This window comes from Lissotriton helveticus, chromosome 12 (assembly GCF_964261635.1).
Source record: "Lissotriton helveticus chromosome 12, aLisHel1.1, whole genome shotgun sequence".
NCBI classification, from domain to species: domain Eukaryota; kingdom Metazoa; phylum Chordata; class Amphibia; order Caudata; family Salamandridae; genus Lissotriton; species Lissotriton helveticus.
This window is the reverse complement of record NC_136073.1, coordinates 644,406,274-644,428,942: the sequence shown is the minus strand read 5'-3', so window position 1 is coordinate 644,428,942 and position 22,669 is coordinate 644,406,274. Positions and strand designations below refer to the sequence as shown.

General features: G+C 48.7%; 1 protein-coding gene across 1 annotated transcript; it reads right to left on the bottom strand.

Moving 5' to 3' along the window:
- Nucleotides 1-1,822: 1,822 nt before the first annotated feature.
- LOC144798081 (microtubule-associated protein 4-like) lies at nt 1,823-22,072 on the bottom strand. Its single transcript, XM_078668852.1, has 3 exons — nt 22,053-22,072; nt 2,942-4,216; nt 1,823-2,892 (listed from the first exon to the last, which is right to left on the bottom strand). The coding sequence occupies exons 1-3, from the start codon at nt 22,070-22,072 to the stop codon at nt 2,661-2,663; spliced, it is 1,527 nt and encodes a 508-aa protein (XP_078524978.1). The 3' UTR covers nt 1,823-2,660.
- Nucleotides 22,073-22,669: the final 597 nt, after the last annotated feature.

Sequence of the window (22,669 nt, the reverse complement as noted above, 5' to 3'; positions counted from 1 at the left end):
CTTGGTGGCAGCGCCACATGGTGTCGTCGGTGAGACCAGGGTCGCGGTGCGAGGTGAAGGCAGTGCTCTTCACAGTGCTAGCAGGCCACGGTGCAAGCAGCGGCGTTACCATTCCTGAAGCGCTGTCGTCGACTGACTAACTGCAGTCAATGGCACCAGCGTCGGTAGGCCAAGGCTGCAGTGCGGGGTGAGGGCGGTGCGTCGTGTGACTTATGAGCTGTGCCTTTGAACCACGGTCCAAGCAGCGGCATCGATTTTGTTGGGAAGTGGCGGTGTCAGGCAGGCCAAGGTGCCCTCGTGAAGCAAGGCGGTGCAGAGGGCAGTGCCCACAGGTCGCGGTGCCAGCAGCGGCTAGGTGGGGGCATCAACAGGCATCGTCGGTGAGATCAGGGTCGCGGTGCAGGGTTGCTCTCTGCGGTGCCAAAGCTTCGGCATGAAGCAAGCCGATGCAGAGTTCGATGCCCACAGGTCGCGGTGCAAGCAGCGGCTCGGTGGCGGCATCAACAGGCAGCGTCGGTGAGACCAAGGTCACAGTGCGGCATTGCGGCAGTGCTCTCTGCGGTGCCAAAGTTTCGGCATGAACTGAGGCGGTGTGGAGTGCGGTGCCCACAGGTTGCGGTGCGAGCAGCGGCTCGTTGGCGGCATCAACAGGTGTCATCAGTGAGACCAAGGTCACGGTTCGACATTGTGGCGGTGCCAAAGCTTTGGCATGAAGCAAGGCGGTGCGGAGTGCGGTGGCCCCAGGTCGCGGTGCAAGCAGCGGCTTGGTGGGGGCATCAACAGACGGCGTCGGTGAGACCAAGGTTGCGGTGCGGCAGTGCCCTCTGGGGTGCCTTCGGGACATGGAGTCGGCAGCAGTGTTGTAGACGTCGTCGAGTTGCTTTTCCTCTGATAGCAGCACAAAGCACACATTCCCCAGTGCTGCGGGTAGAAGAGCTTGTAGTCTTTTTTGTTCCTGAGACTTCGTGAACAGGGGGCAAGCTCTACGTCAAGCCCTTGGAGAGACTAACACATTGGATTGCAGAAAGTCCAGTCCAGGCCTTTCACTGCCCAAGCAGAAGCAGCCACTGCAGGTCAGCCCAGCAAAGCACCCAGCAAAGCAGTCGTTCCTTTTTGCAGCTTCTCCCTCATGGCAGTCTTCTTGTTCCAGATGAGTTCTGAAGTTCAGGGGTTTGGGACCCAGTATTTATGTCCAGAACTCCTTTCATCTTTCAGGCAGAGGGTGTCTGTGCCCGGCCAGAACCAGTTGGACCTTCTCTGGAGTGAATTCCTGGCAGTAGGTGAAGACGTCATTTGTCAGAGGCAGACCAGGCCCTTTGAGGTGCAAGGAAATCTTCTCCCCCTTCCCCCTTAGTAGCCCAGCTCTATTTAGCACTTTCCTGACCTACCTAGTCCATCTGGAGCCCCTCCGCCCCCCCAGCCTTCTGTCATCCAAAACCCAGACAGGCTATCCACATACCAGCAGAGCACACAGGATGACTGAGCAAGAAAATATGTGAGATCAAAAAGGACTAGCCTATTTGTGAATTTACATAGACTCAAGACTGTAAGACAGGGTACAAACCCTTTTGTTTGTTCATGAAGCCCTCACCCACCAACCTGGTTGGTGGCATGCTTCATCATCGGGCCCACCCAGTGACACCGAGTGTGTCCCGGGTGTGCTTCGACGCCTGAATACAGCGGAGCAGGTATGTTTCTGAGTGTGCAGTGTAGTGACGTGAAAGTGAACATTTAAAAGCTATACAGGCGTTCCAGTACCCGAGGGTAAATTATATTTTAATAACTGGGTCACTGTTAGCATTAAAAAGGCTGCTGGATACTCGAAACCTTCACTAAAATACATGGCTTCATCCCACGAAAGCACACCATCTTGTCATGACGTTTAAAAGTAAAAATGAACACAGTTACAACAGCTCGATATGTCGATAGGAAGCCAGCACTGCAGCAGCAGATAAAGTTTTTTTTTTTAAGTTCTATTGCTAGGGAAATGAGGGATGGAAAAAACTTTGCACGGTTCATAAGCACAAGAATCCATTTGTCAACACTTCATCACAATGAAAAGTCTAATGTCTAGCGGTAAAACAGTCTACACAGTGTTTGTGTGTGTGTGTGTGAGGGCAATACATATTTTTATTTATTAAATAATAATTCCAGAAACTTAAGCAGCAAGGAGATAAATAAAAAAAACAAGAAAAGATTACAGCTCAGCCCCAGTAATCCAGGTATGATTCTAACTCATGGAATTTGTAGCAAAGGCAAACATTAAGTCTCATTTTAACAGACTAAGTCACCAATGGGATTTATCTACCATCCTCTCTAACAAACTGGGTCCTTGAATGCTGTTTTTGCTCTGCCCATGAGTACTACAGATATCTGTATGGCTTTCAGCATGACTTTTGGAGCGGCAACACTCCAAAGAGTAATTTAACTACATATGAAGGAGCACAACAGATGCCAGACTCTGAGCCTCATAAATACTAGAGATCCCCTTCAAAAGTCTATAGTTCGCCACAGAGGAGGGGAAGAAAAACTGCTAACTATGCTAAAAACCTTTCCCCGCAAGTCAGAACGAGAGCCTACTCCCTTAAAATAAATACCGGAATTAGAGGGGCTAAGTTGGAAAATTGCTACAAGCAGAGGGAGTGGCTAAGAGGAGAGAGTCACAAGCCTGGCAGAGGAAAAGCAGGAGTAGCAACGTCTAGGAGGGGAGCCGGAGGCGGCTGCAGAGGTGAGGCGACATCAGAGCTGAGGCTCTCGCTGGCGGATGTGCTACGCCACGGGGAAGTGCCGCTGGAAAGGTTGGGTGACTGGTACACGATGACCGCTCCGTGGTCCGTCCGGGCCTTGGCGTTTTCACGGAACATGAGCTTGTGCGATTCAATTTGTTTCTTGTATCTGATTGTCGAAGTTCTGAGTTTCCCTTTGGTCACTACCCTCTTTGCCTCCAGCTGGAGCATGACCCACATTGTCTAGCGATCCCACCTTCGACTGCACCTTGTCCTTGAAATTGCTTTTATGGTTTTCAATTTTGACATCACCTCCCCCTGGTTTGTGTTTCAGGTTTACTTTGGAACCACACTTGGCGGTGACTTTTGAGGTGTCAACCTTCTTATTTAGGATCTGCACATTGGCGCTGCCCGGTCTGGATTTGGGGGCGTTGACTGGCTGTACTTTTTTGCTTGGTGCCGGTTTTGCAACTCTCCCATTAGTATCTTTTTGTGCAGTCTCTTTCGAGACAGTCGTTTTAGTGGTGGCTGTTCTAGTTACTGGAAGGGGGGCAGCGGGCTTTCGGGGTGCCCCCACAGATTCTGGCTTTTTCTCTATTTTTGCCCGGCCACCACCAGGCTGGTGCTTCAGGTTATCTGTTGAACCAATTTTAGAGCGAATGTTCTTTAGGTCAGGGGCTGGTACCGAGCCTGGGCGTGCTGTTTTGGGTACCACGTTAACTTTAGAGACGGGGGCTTTGGCTGAAGGTACTTTCTTGCCATCTGTTGTAGAATTGGATTCTGGGATGGTTTTCGTCAAAGGCTTTGCAGGCTTGGGCCGGTTGACAGGAGCTGCAGGCCCATAGTTTGTTCCTGGGGAGCTTGGGGTAGTGGCATTGCTCTTCCCAGTAGTAACCGGGGCAGTCTTCGGTCGGCTCAAATCAGCTGATTTGGCAGTCGGCGTTGCCTTTTTGGCCTCTACAGGCTTTGCATCAGTCTTGATAGTTGTTGGCCTTCTGGGTGTGGTGGAGGCGACAGCGACTGCTGGAACCATTGCTGCTTTGGGCGTCCCAGTAGCAGGTTTCACAGCAGCACGAGGGGTTCCTGCTGCAGATGCCTTAGTAACTGGTGTCTTCTCTTCTGGGCTCTTAGCTGGACTTTTGAAGTTTAGACCCTTTGGTTTCATCTCCTTGGGCGAGAAGGTGGAAGACCGAGGCGTGGAAGTATCCTTGGGTGTTAAGTTGGAGGACCGTGCAGAGCTGGACGCAGGCCGTTTGGGAGTGGAAGAAGCAACTGGAGCAAGGCTACCTGTTTTTTTGTCTGGGGGAGGCGTAGAGTGCTTGGGGGTCGTGGTGGAGGCTGATCTGCCTTTGGCAGCTGCAGGCTTGGCTGAGGCAGCGACTGCTGAAGCCTTCGCTTTCTTCTCTGGACTTGGTGGGAGCTCTTTGCTGGGCGGAGCGGTGATACTTCCTGAAATGGCCTCAGCTACGGATGAGAGTTCTGTATGTGTTCTGGGACAGGGCTCTTACCAACAGCAGAAACATCAATAAGCATTGGCCAGTAACTGAGTCTAACAAAGGGGGCCGAGTTAAAGCACTTTGGATTTTAAAATGATTTATAAATCAATGCCTGTGCAAGCACTATTGGTATGTCTTAGCATAGACATGAGAAGGCTTTGGTCAACTCCTCCAGTCCCCTGGGTTATCAGTCTGCGTTACTCATGTTCTTTGGACTGACACACTTTGTGGCTTCTTAAGATGAGTTACCGGCAATGCAGACAGTTGTTCCTGAGGCATAAGGCTACTGGTATTTCTGGTGGCAAATCAGTGGACACATGGTGTTTAAAGAAATCTTGATGGTGAAGTTGATTTAAGCAGAAAACTCCAGTCACATCACATTAGGAGACCCTTTATAGAGAGTCAATTCTCTGACATGCCCTCCTCCCTTTGCCATTAGATGGTGGATATAAATAGTCATAGTCATAGTCAAATAGGCTTTATTTCGACATAAAAATATCTTAAAAAGCATACATACATATAAAATTCTTTTTGAAGCATAAAAAGTGTAAAAAACCCCTTGCCTGATAAAAATCAGCAATTTTTACTATAATTTTTAGGGGGAGAATCATATAAATTACCTAAAAGAGGTATGTTTAAGAAACAGACCAAGGAAATAAAACATGATTAAACAATTTGCCTAAGTCTTTTTGACCGAATCCGCCATGCCCACCCAAGATACTTCGAGGTGGCGCATGCAAAAAAAGTGCGAGTGTCTGAGAGTAATATCCTTAGTGCCACATTGCAATGTCTTGTGCCCAAGGTTAGACACATGGGTTTTAACCATTTCATCCGTGGAACCTTATAGGCAGGGCACTCGAATAACAAATGAGGGACAGATTCACGACGCTGTGGACAGAAGGGGCACCATGGAGCAGTCTGGTAAGGAATTTTCCAGTGGCATGTGAGTTCCATTACAGGGAGAAGACCTATTCTAAATTTGAAATACAGGGATCTTTCCCATGGGGCTGAGATAATATCCAAATACAATTCTCTAATGGGGACATCTTTGAACTCCACAAAATTTCTAGTCGTTTTGCAAATCGTTGCAGAAGAGTTTCTTTTGTTTGCCACCCATGTCCAATAAAGTTGTTTTAACATTGATTTGGGCGGGGCTGTCTGTTGATGCCATGCTTCTTCCAGCCCCAGATTGGCAAGTAGTGCTTTAATGTCTCTCAGCCATTTTATTTTTGCCCAACCTGTAGATTTGATTATCTCCCGCAGGCCATCCGCATAACTTGAGAGCTCAGGCACTCTCCAGATGCGGGCCCACAGAAGCAAGGGGCGTAACTTTGCTTGGTCTTCAATCGCCCGACAGCCCATGTCCAATTGCAATGGCAGAATGGGGACAGACGGGCCGAGAGACATCAAACTTCTCAAGAAGATGTTCTCAGCTCGAGTAAGCTCTTTCATATTTGACATTCCCCAGAGTTCCGCCCCATAAAGAGCGGCACTTACGCCTCTGGCCGAGTAAATGTCCATTACTGCTGCTATTGGTTTTGTGGAAGCTGCTCTCTGCTCTTTCAGCAGAGCCCCGGTCACTCTTTTCAAACTCAGCAACATTTTGGTCAAGTGATAGTCCCATTTCATGGAGTCCACCAGCCGGATGCCCAGATAGTCGAACGTCTTGGTCCTTTCTAGTGGAACGTACCCCAGTGTTGGAGGAGGGCCAAGTTTTTGCGGGGGGTTCAAAATAAGATACTTTGTTTTATCTGTATTTATACAGAGTCCTCTCTGCTTGCAAAAATCGTCAAAACCAGAGAGAAGCTGCTGAAGGCCCATTGGGGATTTTGACAGAAGTAAAGTATCATCCGCAAAAAGCAGAGTGGAAATTAAACGGCCTGCCAAGCGGGGTGCATCTGCTGGTATCCTGGTCAAGTAGTCCACCACCCCATTTACATAAAGAGAGAATAGAGTTGGGGCAAGTACGCAACCTTGCCGCACACCTCTATTCACATCTATTCTTGGGGTCTTTTGTCCATTCGGCCCCCAGCGTATTTGGGCATAGTTCTTTTCATGGAACCTCATGATCAAATGAAGCAAGTAGGGTGGCATGCCAAGGTCACACAAAACCTTCCATAGGTTGTTTCTGGGAACCAAATCAAAGGCCGTACGAAGGTCGATGAAGGCCAGATATAAGGTATCCTTCCCAATCGTAACGACCTTCCAGTGGATCATGAGCAGCCTTAACGATTGTTCTATTGTTCCTGTGCCAGCTCGGAACCCAGCCTGGAAATCCGAGAGAATCTTATTTTCGTCTGCCCACTGCTGAACTCTGGCTAAAAGGACCTTGCCCGCTACTTTTTGTGAACAATCTATTAGGCTAATCGGCCTGTAGTTTGCTGGGTCGTCTCTTGAGCCTTTCTTGTGCAGGGGGACCACCTCGGCGGCCATCCATGAGTCGGGCAGGGGGGCGCCTGCCATAGCCGCGTTTAATACTGATGCAATTAGCATACCCCAATCACCTAAGTCTGCGCGAAGCAGGTCGCCAGGAAGGCCATCGGGACCAGCCGCTTTACGCGGAACAAGAGATTTTATAGCACCTTCCGCTTCTTTCCTAGTAAACAGACTTTCCTCGAAACTCCCATCACTTCGAGAGATCTGTGGTAGTGGAAAATCCATCGCTTCTGCTACAGATGCTGTATACAGTTTTGAGAAGTGTGAATACCACAGATCCTCAGTTATATTGCATGTGATGACAGTGTCTAGGGGTCTGTTTTTCTTTCGTATTAAGTCCCAAAAACCTTTTGCATTTTTTTCTACACTGGCGACACGGAGTTCCTGCCAAAATGCATCTTCCCAGTCTCTCCTTGCTGCCTTTAACTCGGATTTGTAGCTCTTGCGTTTGATGGCTATTAATGATGCGTCTCCACTTTTTACTGCCAATATTAGTGCTCTCTTTCCTGCGCGACACTCCGTCGAGTACCAGCCAAATTTGCCCTGTCGCTTATCAAAGTTGTTGTTTCCCTTTTTTCTTTTTACCTTGAATAGGTCCCCAATCGACGTCGAGACCTCGCTAAACATTGCTGAGATTTTATTTGGGCTGACAGGCTCATTTTCCAGAAGCTCACAGGCTGCAGTGGTAATAGCTCTAATACATGAAAGTTTTTCTTCATCGATTGCCACTTTGTCCCATTTTAAGCGTCTTAGGCAGTTTGAGGGAACCACCCCTCCCGATGACCTTAGCTCAGATATATCATGATCTCCACAAGATGGGCCACTCTCCCTCCACCAACATGTTAAGGATAATGAAAGTGCGTTGTGGTCACTATCCAGGGAAGGTAGAACTATCATATCCTTCATGTGGGCCCACAAAAGAAAGTTTAAAAGGATATAATCTATCCTGGATGAGTGACCTACCCTATTATATGTGTGTGCCCCCGCTAGGTCTGAGCGTGTTCTCCCGTTAGTTGCTCTCAGGCCGTGCTCAAGTGTAAGGGAATTTAATTGAATAATTCTGGGGGTCCATCTATTTACAATTGGAAGATCAAGTGACGGGACACCTCTCCTTGAATCTTCGTCATACAAGTCCAAAGATTCATCGGTCAACAGGGGCTCGAATGTACAATTAAGGTCCCCCATGACCATAATTAGAGAGTCTCCACGGCACTCCCCTAAGGCTACCTCCAAAGCCAATAGAGTTGGTGACAAAGCTCTCCCTGAAGCCCCGGTGGATATAAATGGTTTCCTTTAAATATGGTGGTACCTCAGTTCAGAGGCACACTTAAATGATTGATCCATTCACATTGTTGTACCAACATGTCAATTTTATTCGACCTGCCAACATGCTCTCTCTTTGAGATTTTATTTAATACACTCTTTTATTTGGAGAGGACCTTGCTAATGCAGTCGTTTGACATCCAGTGTGCATTGATTGGAGTTTTTTTATGTGGAATGGTGTTTTGGGTTGGGTAATCCAGTTGGTAAGCAGTGGGGTAGAGCGTAGACGATGTGAACCTCAGCAGTATGTGTTTTTGAGGTCGCAGATTAGGAAGACTTGCAAATAAAATCTAGTCACAGCTTTGATACGGAGTTAAGTTCTGTACTATCGTGGTTTGGACATCTAACATACTGTATGTGTTGTGGATGACACTAAAAAGAATGGAATGTAAATACAATTAAAATGTTGTTCTTGGCTATTCAGAAACTGTAATTTAAAGTCAACACCACTTTTAAAACTGGGGATCAAAATTAAGGGAAGTTGGAGGTTTACGCTGTTTGGTGAAAACTTTTCAGCCTGTAGGAAGCTCTGGAGCCGGGAAGCAGGAGGGAGGTGAAGACCCAGCCTCTCCTGGTTTAGAAAAGATTTTTCTTGGAAACGACGACAATGACACAGTATCCCAGAATCTGTATTTACACACACAATTCTTATTGCACTTGTATTTTTTATATAAAAAATGTTTGCATGATTTCTAATAAAATGACATTAAAATGTAACATGAAATTTCAACAACAAAAAAAAAAAGCCTGCTGGATGTTATAGGAGTGTTAATTAGGGTATCCTACATCCAGGTGTGGTCTGCATGTTTCAGCCAGGCCTTTATGATTAAAACAGGCTTTCCTCAGGACCAAAGTGTGTAGGTGCAAATTACTTAATTTTAAGTGATTGTGTAATTTTGAAAAATGTGTAGCACTCACTAAGGTGCTTTACACGTGTGAGGGGGATTCCCTCTTAGAGCATTACTGGACATACAACAAGTATGACAAAACACACATACAGGGGAGAGTCTTAGTATGGTAACATATTCACAAAACAGTTTGAATGCCGATATCTATTGTGCTGTGTAGACGATAAATAAGCGGCAAATGGTGTAGCCATATTGGTGGTATGGCTAGGGTGAAAGTTATCATATATACATGAATTTTTGTGGTGGGCTAAGCATCGTAAGCGCATCAACACAGAAAACGGTGGTAAGTGCATGAAAGGAAGATTATCCTCACATTGGCTTGTTGCCAAATTTGTCCCATAGAGTAGTCCTGGATATTTCAAGATCACTAGAAATAGCCTAAAGTGATTTCTTATTTTATTTGCTGTTGAAAGTTTATATTTCAAAGGATAAAAAATACAAACTTTTGTTGAATTTCATTATTTCTTTTTTTACCAGCCACGACTTGAAAATACTGGTAATGTAGTGGTTTGTGATAACCGTAGACAGGGCCTGTAGCTTTCAAGGAGGGGGTTGAACAGGGGCTCACTGCATATCAAATGTCATCTCAAGATTGTATGGGAATTTTTAAAAGGGGTACATGATATCAAACAACCGGAGCTGGATGAAACGTCTAACTGGGACTAGATGCACTTTCCTAACGGAGAAGGTGGATTTAGATTTCAGGAAGAGGGACTGGATCTGACCTTTCAGAAAAAGGAGTGGTTAAGATTTGAAATATAATGTTGTTTTGAAAAGAGGGATGCAATGTACTTTAGAGTTTACTTGGGTAGGTTTTTGAGGAGGAAATATCAGGCTTTAGAGGGGATGTCTGAATTGGACATTGCAGAGTGGGGTAGAGGTCTTATGGATAAGAACTTGTAGAGAGGATGTCTGAATTGGGCTTTGCAGAGTGAGGTAGAGGTTTTATGGATAAAAACGTGTAATTGGGTCTGAATAGGCCTTCGCTTAGGTGATATGGATGGTGCTTTACAAAGGGGATCATGATAGGCATTCAGAGGTATTTATCTCAGAACAGCACTGTTTTTCCCCAAGCCAATAGATAAGAGGAGATAATGAATTGAATGGTCAAGGCTTGTATCCAAATGTTAGTGGAAAAAGTATACCAAAGCCTACTTAACAAGAAGAGCTCTGGGCTCAACACGCTACTTCAAAAGCTGTTACAAAATGCCAAGATCAAAATGTTCTCTATGGTTTAAAGGCAAGGAGGGTGGTTCTAAAGCAAATCATGAGTTTAGTGTGAAGATTGTGAGGTACCAGCAAAAATATAAAAATAGGTATAATGATCAAAAGTATGGAAAGTTAGTTGTCATTATGGAGATTAGGTGTGCGTAATGAAACCTTGGTTGGGTAGGAAAGGAAAATCGCAATTTTTAAGCCCAAGGATCACTGTAGAAGTGACAGAGAATGTGATGAAAATGGACAACAGGAACATGGAGCATGTCACTAACGTATAAAGCATCAAAAGTAACCTGTGATGCTGGGCATGGTGAGAAAAGTGAGGGTAAGGCACAGGTGAGTAATAGTGATGGGTAAAGAAGAATAAAAAAGCCTGAGTAAAAATATTTTAAGCTAATTTCATTTAAGCTTTGGGCTTATGTTCTTCTTTTACTTTATTTTAATTCCCTTTCTTTAATTTCCTAAATGCCTGTTCTTTATTTCCAAGTTTATACATACATCCGTGTTCAGTATATGATCTTTATAAAGGTCTGTCTTGTGCAGATGCAAAAAAGGGATGCTATCATGTATTCTTGTTACATGGGTGGGTTTCTTGAAGATGGACATAGGTTGTTCATTAGGTTACCAGATCATCTTTTAGAACATTATACTTTAGTTCTAGGGGCAATGAGTCATAGATATGGGAATACCATGGTAGAATGGAACTCATGTCTTTGTATAAGAATTCCAAATTAGCTAGCAACCAGGAGTATTCAAACAGTGATTTCCTTTGCAGTACAGCCTCTCTTATGGTGATATCAGTGGGCAGGAGAGGGGTATGGTAGCAGACTCCTTGATAGGCGGCTTGAGACAGGGTCAGGGTATTAACAGCCTTCCATTTCTAGAAGGGTTCCTGGTGCAGTTGTTCTTGCTTAGCATATGGAGAAAACATTAATTTTACCACTGACCGCAATGATGCTCTCATATCTGCAGCAATCACTGTTGATGAGTCCCACCCGCAAATGCTGAGTCCAGTTCAAGCTGCTGTGAAAAACTGCAATAACAAATGGAATAAATAATATGCTTTGGTTACGGAAGCAGAATGCAGCCCTGCTCCTGAACGTCCACGATTTTGAAAAACTCCCCGAGTATGAGTGCCCTGCAGAATATGAATTTCTCAGTCAGTCATGGCAAAAACATTTGCCATGCTGTCTTGTATGCCAAGGGTTAGTAAACATGTCGGCAGAGTGCAAACTGAACCACTGTCACATAACAAACGGTCTTTTAGCAAACCCTAAAAATTCCATAGCACCTTAAAGAACTGCCACTTGGTGTGGCAGTCTAAGCGCGGCCTCATCCCCCGATGTAGTGTTGTGAAGCTATGTGCACCAGGACCTTTGAGGTTCTGGGCAGACTCAAAAAGGAATTATGTAACTTGCTGGGAGGTGTTATGGTGTGGTTATTATCTGTCATGATGTAATGAGAGTGCAGTGTGCAATTGTAAGCTGAGGAATAAAGACGTACAATCCAAAGCTCCTGGTGTGGCATACTCCTTTGCATTCTCCTGGGACCGGGGAGGACGCTATAACTTGCAAAGTGGGTGGAATATGTACCCTGAAGAAATCAGACTACCCTTCCTGAGAGTTTGCAATGTTACAGCAAACTGCTTGTGAGCGCTGTGAGAAGTTGGCCTGGTATATGATGTTCACTATTCTAGTGAGCACCTTGCACCAGTCCAAACAACCCTTATGGTGATGGTTGTAAAGTCAACCTTATAGACCAGCTATCCTAGTGGTAGCATGGACAAAGCAGTCTTAGGCTAAACTCAAGAGGGCATGTGAAGCCAGCTGTTTTACCATATGTAACCCCTTTAATACCAAGTGAAAGGACACCACACAGGTTGTATATCAAAATATATATGTATTTATTTCCAACACAATCCTCTGAACTCTTTATGAGGTCAGAGGCACAAGCACATAACAAGATACTCAGTTATAATACAATAAGTTGCACAAAATACAGTAATGCCCTAGGGGCACTTCGAACCATATACTAAAATAGTGGTATAAGAACCACGTCTCGAACAAAGGATAGGCCTAGGGCCTGTATAATCGCTGGGGCTACACTGTACTACCAAAGGTTAGGGAGCAGGAGGCCCACGGGATGCGTGTGCAGTGTCTTTACACGCACGCGAGTTACCATAGAGTTAGAATGGGAAAAAAAGAAATGGAAACTAGCAGCCTGATTCATGTACGGGCCGTTTTGCGTGTCCCTAATAGCGATCAATAGCGACTCGCTATTGAGGAAACGCAAAACGGCATTCATGTACTTTTCGGAGAAAAAATAGCGACTCGCATGCGGGCGCTAAAGCCGTTAGCGACCCACAAAAAACGCAGAATAATCGCTATTTCCGGCTACCTGCGATCGGGATTGCGACTCGCAATCCCGGTCGCACGAGATTGCGCTCGCAATCCCGATTGCACGGGATTGCGAGTCGCATTCTCGCGGGATCTGGAAAACGGGAAGACGCATTCCGAGCACCGTGATGACATCACAACCAGGAAGCAGCCAAATCCCACCCCCAAACACCACAGTGACGCTATCAGTCGACTGTCCACGACGGAAAGCTGCCACCAACCCGCCGTTTGCGCATCCCGACCCCGCCGAAATAGCGACCGCTATGTCAGACGACCCGCAGCCCGGACCCAGCAACAGCGCTGGCCGAAAGCGCAAATTGAAATTTTCAGAACAGGAGCTGGAGAACCTCATAGAGGGTGTGGTGGCCAACCACGACCAGCTGTTTGGTGCAAACTCCCGGAGGGTCCCAGAGCAGGAGAAGAGGAGGATCTGGGTGGGGATTGCCGCAAGCGTGAACTCTGTGGGAGTTGCGGACAGGTCCCTGGAGGAATTAAAAAAGCGGTGGTACGACCTCCGAGGGCGTGCCAAGGAGAGGGTTGCGGAGCGCCTTGGTGAGGCATCAGGCACCGGAGGTGGTGGCCCGACTGTCCCACCCAACACCCCCCTGGAGGACCGGGTAGAGGACACGTTGGAGAGGGAGGCGTGTGTTGGCGTCACCCCTCTGGACTCCTCCCGCCCCACCCAAGACACCCAAGGTAAGTGGCATGCGACTGCGACCCTGTCCCCTATGACCGCCCATGACCAAATAGGCTCACTCATTGGCCCTTAGTCATGCCGTGCATCAGGAAATGCCCTGAAGCATTGTGGGAGACGTAGTATGTCCACAATGTAGTACTACCACAATGCGGCCCGAAAGGTTCCAAAGTGCGCAAATACACAGCCACCCAGGGAATGACACCCAGCATGCATGTAACATCTGCACGTCTGACAGTCACATGCACCTAATGAGTATCCACTTACCCTCACAGGTGCAGGAGTTAGCAGCGACAGTGAGAGGCTGCTGATCGACGAGGAGGCCCAGGAGGAGGAATCCCTACCTGCTACCCAGCCACCAGCCCCTGCGCCAGCGCCAACACCAGCAGCCAGGCCACCCACCTTGCCTGCTGCATCCGCCTCAGGCCCACCGAATGCCAAGGCCAGGCCACCCACCTTGCCTGCTGCATCCGCCTCAGGCCCACCGGCTGCCAAGGCCAGGCCACCCACCTTGCCTGCTGCATCCGCCTCAGGCCCACCGGCTGCCAAGGCCAGGCCACCCACCTTGCCTGCTGCATCCGCCTCAGGCCCACCGGCTGCCAAGGCCAGGCCACCCACCTTGCCTGCTGCATCCGCCTTAGGCCCACCGGCTGCCAAGGCCAGGCCACCCACCTTGCCTGCTGCATCCGCCTCAGGCCCACCGGCTGCCAAGGCCAGGCCACCCACCACACCTGCCGCACCTGCAACACCAGCTGCTGCAAGACCTGCAGCTCGTCCACCACCATCTGGGCCAGCCACATCCGCTACACAGCGGCCGACCACCAGGAGGGGCAATGGCCACTTCCACGTATGCATGAGTGTGGAGCGGCGCATGCTGCGTTTACACCAGCGCCAGTCGCAGCAGCAAGGAGCCATCCAGCTCCAGCTGCAGAAGATCGGCCGCAATGTGGCGGGAGTGGGCGAGAGGGTGGACCGCATGACGGCGGCCATTGACCGCATGACGACGGCTATGGAACACAACACTGCAGCGCTGGTGAAGCACCGAAGTGTTGCTAGCAGGCGCCACCACCAGTTGCTGAGCCGGCTGTCCACCTACAGCCGCTCCAATTATGCCTCGGCAAATGCCACCACCCTGCTTGCGCGCCGCTCCTTAACCCAGCAGCACCAACTCGTCCAGTGCTGCGAGGATATTACCCGGGTGCTGGAGCATTTGACAACCGCGGTCACCGCACTGCACGCACCTGTGATTCCGGCAATTGTGGGGGGTGATGATGCTAGTGAGGGTGCCTCTAGTGTCAGCAGCCACTCTGCCACGCAGGCCCCCCCACCTAGGCGCAGCGCAAGGGCTGCCCCACCTCCAGCTGCCCAGGAAGAGGAAGAGGCTCCCAGGCGCCTGGGAATTGTGCGCCGGAGGCGCCAATGACATTGTGTCAGGGACACAGGCGCAGGCTGAACTTAAGCCTGCCATGGAGCGTCTCATGCAGTATGCATGAATACTGCTTTTTGTATATAGTTGTTACGAAGACCCATTTATTTTTTTGTGATTCAAACAAATACATTTATTTTGGTGCACACATACGCCTTGTGTAATCATTACAGTTTGCATGCAATTGTGATATGTGGGGTGGGGGAAGGGGGTGGGCTAGAAATTGTTAGCTGTGATGTGGTTGCGACGTCTGTGGCCTTCAGCTGGGTTCTCCCCGCGTGCATGGTGCGCATGTGCTGGTGGCCGGTCGTCCCCCTCAGATTCACTGCCTGAGATGTCAACTGGTATCCGGCGCTTGGTTGCAATGTTATGAAGCATTGCACAGACAGCCACAATGCGGCAGCACGCTGCAGGACTGTAATACATGGCCCCACCTGTCTTGTGCAGTATACGGAACCTGCTCTTGAGCAGGCCAAATGTCCTTTCAATACAGTTCCTTGTCCGGATGTGCGCAACATTGTAGCGGCGTTGCTGAGGTGTGGCAGGGTTGAGGTAAGGGGTCAGGAGGTATTCCCGTAGGGCGTAGCCACTGTCACCTGAATGAGAGGAGCAGATGTTGATTGCCTGTGCAGCGCAGTTACTTCATAGCAATGTGACATTGTCGACAAAGTGTACTTACCAAGTAGGTGTCCTTCCCCAAACTCTCCCCTGATCAGTCGTGTGTGGAGTCCGCTGTGCCTGAAGATAAAGGAGTCATGGGTACTCCCTGGGTACTGGGCCACAATGTCAGTGATGATGGTCTTGGCATTGCAGACCATCTGTATGTTGAGGGAGTGGTACGACTTCCTGTTGCGGTCCATATACTCCGTGGCAGCTGGTGGGCAGATGGCGACGTGGGTACAGTCTATGCAGCCAAGGACATGGGGAAAATGGGCAACATTATAAAATTGTAGTTTTGTGAGGTCCAAATCCTGTTGGCTCGTGGGAAATGTGATGTGCCGGTGGAGCTGGGTGAGCATGGCGTCAACAAAAGTGTGGAGGCAGCGTGACATGGTGGGCTGGGAAATCCCCCCAGCAGCGGCTACTATGCCCTGGAAACTGCCGGATGCCAGGAGGTGCAGGCTGCACAATACCTGCACATGTGTGGGCACAGAATTGTTTCGCCTTGTTGGGTGCTGCATGATGGGGTCGAGTTCTTGTATCAGCCAGGTGATCATTTCCCCATTCAGCCTGTATTTAGCATAAATCTGTTCTCTGGTTTGCCCCAGCAAGGTGACCCGCTGCCGGTAAATCCGTGCCTGCCTCATGCGTCTCCTCCGTGCTGCTCGCTGTAGCCTTCGCCGCCTCACCACCATGTACATCCCAGGCATTGTGGAACGCCTATTGCTGCTGCTGAATGTCCTTATGTGTGATTGGTCAGGCCTGGACCTGTTGGTGATTGGCTAACAGTTTTTCTAATTTTGGTTAATCATGGCTTTTATGGTTACCACCTGCTTTGAGTTGTCCTTAAATTGCGCCGCGCTAATGTGCGATTTAGCGATTTTTCGCTAATGTATTTCTTTCATGAATGCCGATTGAGACAATCTTGCGTTTCGCTATTCAATTCGCAGATTCCGTGGTTGGTCGCTATTTCATTATCTCTAATGCTCGACTTCCCGGAGTCTGCGACTTTTACAGCGTAATCGCTATTCCGCTCGCTATTATTTTTTAGCGATTTCGCTATTTCGTACTTGAATGCCGATTCCGTGTTTTGCACCCGCAATTGCGTTTTCGCAGCCATTGCGGGCGCTATTTCGCTTCATGAATCAGGCTGTAGGTCTTTTAGGTCACTTCCGACTGGACTAGGGAAAAGCTACACAAGACTTAGACACTAGGATAGTCAATACCCACAGGAGCACCGAAGTACTCGCGTTACCTCACCCACAGGAAGCGGGTGCATAGGTGTCAAAGTGTGTCGGGTTTCATCGCTGATTCCTATGGAGCCTTGGAAAAAGATGCTGCAGGCGACCAGGAGAGAAGTGTCTGGTTGGATCCAAGGGTGGATCGAGGATGAAGAGTACCTGAAAGCAGAGGGGACATAGTCTGGGTCACTAGCCAGTGACCAGGATGGAACCAGGAAGGAACCAGGCGATGTCGGGATGCGATCAGGTGATGTCGTGAAGCTTGTCTCTGCAGCCACGTGGACCAGGAGGTGTCGACGACGACCAGGAGCTGGGCACGGACTGTCCCACGAAGGATCTCACTGTCGGCGGTGTCGGCTTCCGGATTGGAGTCAACAAGCCTTGGCAAAGGCAACCCACGCAGAAAAGGAAGCTGGCTTCTTAATCAGACCAGCAAGGTCTGATGGGCTGCTCCTTTTCAGGGGAGCAGAGCCAGTCTGGAGCAACCAGACCAGCATTGTAAATCAAAGGTTTAGTCGTCACAGAGGCCACTAGCCAACGGGCAAGTGACCGGACAGACGCGTCGAGCAGGAAAATGCAGAAGGGCCCCACGCAGAACTCATGGAGTGTGGAGGGCTGATCTTCGGTGCAGTTGGTGCTCGGGGCTGGGGCTTCTCAATCCCCAATGCACAACTTCGAGGGTGCCTCAGAAGTTGCACGGAAAGCAATTCGCTAGCTTTCCAAGATGGCCGGTCCCACGTCTCTCGTCTCCTCCACGAGTCTCAGCTCTGCTGTGGCTGTGTATCAGGCTGTTGGAAGTCTGGAAGTCCGGGTCTTGTCAGGCTCTGTGCTCGGGCTCCGGCGGGAGTGTCGACAAAGCAAACCGTTGATCGCTTGATGGTGCCTGCTTGTGCAGGGTGGTCACTCCTTGACCACAAGGGAGATTCTTCAGTCGTCTTCTTGCAAAGTAGATCGTCGAAGGTCCAGAGTTTTGTTTCAGAGTTTCAGTCAGGATAAATCTAAAGTCTTGGGACTCAGCTCCTACCTATATACCAAATTTAGGGGCTGGATTACCTGCTAGGTCCCTCCTATGGGTGGGACCAGGGAAGGGGGTGGTTACACCCCTTTCCCTTTGTCCAGTTTCGCGCCAGAGCTGGGGCTGGAGTGCCCCAGCACCGGTTTGAACTGGACTATGCATGGGACACCTTGTGTTCCCCAGGCAGTGTCTCATTTCATTCTGGCCTCCCTGCCCCAATACACTATAGCCTGTCTGGGGTGGTGCTAGCACCTCCCAAGACAGGAAACCTATTGTCCACGCCTCCCTCGCTGGAAGGGCTCCCAGCAGCAGGAGGTCAGACTTGTGTCTGTGGCAGCAGCATCCATTTTGTGATGCTGAGGCTCTGGTTAACTTTAACCGTGATTAGTAGGAACAACATGTCTTCTCCCTCTAGAAGGGTGAAATGCTACCCCCGTCGCCAGAACTGGCGAGGGGGTAGTATTCCAAAGCATATGACACCTTACACGACATGTTTTGATAAAGCCAAACCAGAGTTAGCATTTAATCGCGAGGTTCATAATGCACTTAAGAGTATATGGTATGGCAATATCCTAGAACAGCTATAAGGACATGGTTCCGAAAGCTGCAGACAGGCTCAGCTCATGCTAGAGCACCATCTCACATAAAACCAAGCACTCTGCCTCCAGGATTGTTAAGGCCTGCCATAGGAGTGACTTATAGGTGTATATGTGTCTAGATATATGGTTAGATATAGGAATACTATATCTCAGCAAGGGGTGATTACACAACCTTGCCCCAGCTGAGTGATCAGCCAGTTGTGTCAGTTTGGATGGCCAGCCAGGGGTGGCAAAAGATATGCTGCAGCCCCTGGTAGGCCTTGGGTGCACCTATGCCTTGGGTACCTATGGTACACTGTACAGGGACTCATAAGAGTGACCCAATTCCCAATTGATGATGCACCTAAAGTACATGGTGTGAATTTAGAGAGAGAACAGCAGGGCTGTGGGTCTGATTAGCAGGCTCACAGCCACATCTAAGTCGAAAACCAGTGAAGCAAAAAGTGGGGTGACCATAGGAAAGCAAACCCTACTCTCCTACAAGCGCCACATGCACCCAAGTTGATGGGAAGTTTGAGTGTGGTGTGTATGGAGTTGAAGCCCCGCTCCAGCCCACACATGGCCCTTAAAAGAGTTGAAGGCCCTGGGGAGGAGCACATTCGAAAAGCCTGCCAGAAAACTCTGGTAAGGCCAAAAGAAGAGATATTGCGCCACATCATAACACAGAGCCATAATCGATACAAAGCAAACACAACCAAGTACAATGCAGGAACCTAAAGACAGTGACAAGCAAACACAAGAGACTAAACAGTCACTTACCGCCAAGAAAGAAGATGGAGGCTTAAGAGCTCAGATCGGGCAGTGTTTGCAGAAGGTATTGACCCAGAAGAAATGCTGCTGCAGGGTGAATAACATATGCTCTCGACGGCAGTAGAAAAGAGTGCAAAGTACAATGCAGCTGTGTTTCTGAAACCGCCATTCAACACTGCTAAGAAGCAGAATATTGACGCCAGGTGGACTGAAAGGATCGTAAAGTTTGATGACTTCATGGATGCCCTAGGAGAAGTAGATGATAAGAAAATCATTAAATATTTGAAGAACCTTGTCTGTGACGGACTGAAAGAAGTGCTGAAGAAAGTCTTGCAGACCGATGCAATATCGTACCATCAGTTCAAAGCAGCATTCAATCAATCAATCAGAGTACTTGTAAAGCGCACTACTTACCCGTGAGGGTCTCAAGGCACTGAGGGGAGGGGTCGTGCTGCTACTGTTCGAAGAGCCAGGTCTTGAGGAGTCTTCTGAAGGCGAGTAGGTCTTGGGTCCGCCGTATGTGGGTAGGGAGGGCATTCCAGGTCTTGACGGTGAGGTAGGAGAAGGATCTGCCACCGGAGGTCGCACGTTGGATGCGGGGGACAGCGGCGAGGGCGAGGCTGGTGGGTGGGGGTGTGGAAGCTGAGTCTGCTGTTCAGGTAGGCTGGTCCGGTGTTGTGTGAGTGCTTTGTGTGCGTGGGTGAGGAGCTTGAAGGTGATCCTCTTGTCGACGGGGAGCCAGTGTAGGTTTCTCAGGTGGGGGGTGATGTGGCTGCGGCGGGGGGCGTTGACGATCAGTCGGGCAGAGGCGTTTTGGATGTGTTGTAGTCGTCGTAGGTGTTTGGCTGGGATTCCTGCATAGAGTGCGTTGCCGTAGTCCAGTCTGCTGCTAACGAGGTCTTGTGTCACCGTTTTTCTTGTTTCGATCGGGATCCACTTGTAGATCCTGCGGAGCATGCGGAGGGTGTTGTAGCAGAAGGAGGAGACGGCGTTCACCTGTTTGGACATGGAGAGGGAGGAGTCGAGGATGAATCCTAGGTTGCGTGCATGGTCGGTGGGTGTTGGTGCTGTTCCCATCATGGTCGGCCACCAGGAGTCGTCCCGGGCTGAGGGGGTGGGTCCTAGGATGAGGACCTCCATCTTGTCCGAGTTCAGCTTCAGACGGCTGCTCCTCATCCAGTCAGGGACGGCCTTCATTCCCTCATGGAGGTTGGATTTGGCGGTGTGTGGGTCCTTGGTGAGGGAGAGAATGAGCTGGGAGCCAAGTTCAATCTGATGCCGAATGTCAACTATGAAAGGCACATTTTCTATCAAGCGAGATAACAAACTGGTCAAACAATGGATGAGTTTGTTGAAAGTCTTGATGTGCTGATCAAACACTGCAGTTTTAGCTGTCATCAAAAAACTTCAGCACGCTCAGAATGCCGCAGCAAGACTCCTTACTGGAACGAAATCAAGATGCTCGGCTAAACCCTCTCTCAAAGCTCTTCATTGGCTCCCCATCCAGGAGCGTATCGCTTTTAAGACCCTATGCATTTCCCACAAAATTTTACAAGGCAAAGGCCCACCCATACTAAAACCACTCATCAAACCTCATAAATCCACCAGACAGCTCAGGTCGGACTCCCTTTTCCTTGCCAGCATCCCCAGAATAAGAAAAGCGCGCACGGGAGGTCGCCACTTCGCTTACAACGCCCCCAAGCTCTGGAATAGCCTGCCCCTTAACATCCGTAGAGAAACCAACCTGCTGTCATTCCGCAGGCTACTGAAGACCTGGCTCTTCCCCCAATAATTTCACCTCAGGAGCACTTTAAGCTGATACTATAGCGCTGGGACGCCCTCGGGTAGCTACGCGCTTTATAAATCCAAATCCAAAATCCAAATCCAATTTTAGTGAATTTAATGGTGAAGCCACAAATCTTTGAGTCATTGATGATTGTCTTTCCGACTCCTTCAGAAGATGCAAATTGAGAAAGATGCTCAGCTTGGAGAAAGTTCTAAAAGCTGCAAGAGCCGAAGATAGAGCAGATCGATGAGCCATTCATATGGAAGTTGAAACAGCGAAAAATGAATCAGCGTTGGTCATAAAAAGGTCGATGCCTCAAAGAAGAAAATGCTGTGTTTACGATATGAGTTTCCATTTCCCCATGAAGACTAAAGTCCAGCAACAGGACAAACATGCAGAGGTTGTGGTACAGAAAGATACTTCATAACGGTTTGCAAGGAGAAACTAACTACGTCATAGCATGAAGAGAAAATGGACACCAGATGGTTCCTGAAGCATTCTCACCACACCCACAAAGCTAAAAAGCAAGATCAGTTACGACAAGTAGAACCCAGAAAAAGTGGATCGCCGTCAAGTTCATCTTACATTGGCCCGTCAACGTCATTATCAAGCGCCAGTGAAGAAGATGGAGGTGCAATGATGTTGTCGACCAAGGAAAAACAGGCAAATGTAGGTTTGGCTGCTTGCAAAGAAGAAAGAAAGACATAGGCAAACCATGACATGAAACAAGAGAATTCGTTTGGGCATTGCCCCAAGATTACAATAAAGGTCAACGGTTGCCCCTTAACCTTTATCATAGGCATTGCTGCGTTGATTAACACATGGGCTGCTTTTAAATCATTGCAGAGTTAAGGATCATTCATGGAGACAATAAAATACAAAAACAGTATTAGTGCAAGCTCCAATTGATGTCTTCAAGGAGCCTCATTCAGGGCATGCATACTCAGTTTTGCAACCGCTGCTGACATGGGACTGACAGGGGCTGGCATTCTAAATGGCGCCAATGTCAGAGAATGTGGGTCCCAGAGAGACAGACAATGGCCAGGAAATGGCACCGCCCCAAGCAAGGAAAGAGGAGGCAAGGTAAAAAACCAGCCGCAAAACAGGCACAAAAGGCAGGAAATCCGCCGGCCAATGGGAAGTCCGGGCAAGATTCAAAATTCACCCTGCGGTAGCTGAGCCCCTTAAAAAATGTTTTAAGTGCCCATGCCTGCTCATCACTTTGGGACGGGTGCTGCGCAATGACCCACCCATTCACATTCAACAACAGGACTGTTGCAGCAACAACGGTCTGCGGTAAAGGAATTAAATAAAAGGAGCTTAAGGAAGTTTCAAAGGCCACACCTGACTAAAGCTCGGTAGCAGACCATGTACTTACCTTGGGGTGCCTTGCGGCATGGTAAGTTAGTCAGAAATGGGGGGAGGGAGGCACAGAACATGGTACTTGATGGCCAGACCCTCTGGTAAGCAGACCACACTGAGTAGGTGAAAGTATCGAGTTGGACCTAAAAGAGATTGTGGAAATACCCAGATGGTAAAACTCCAGTGCAAAGACTCATGTTGATAGCAATAACCTTAAAATGATTTGTGGCGTGATTTATCACGCTAATGACAAGACAACAATATTCCTCTATGTTTGATTTATCTCTCCCTCCCTTTCGCCCATGATTGTTAAGAAGTGGGAAAAGATCAGTCTGTTTAAGATCGGAGACTTGTTAGATCAGTACAGAGTAAAAACAGTTGCTGAGATATGCTCCCATGACACTACTTATGAGGTGTCTTTGCTGTTTTCGTATAGACAAATGGTCTTGGTCCTTAATAGTTTATCTCTACCTGAAGTTTATTGATCTGCCGGGCTGGTTGAGAAACTGTTTTGGCCGCGCGAAGTTAATGAGTTTCTGGTACATGGAACTTTGGCCGGACAGCTCTATTGTTACCACTAATATCAGGACAAAATGGAGGGAACGGACAGAGATAGAGATTAAAGGGGATAGG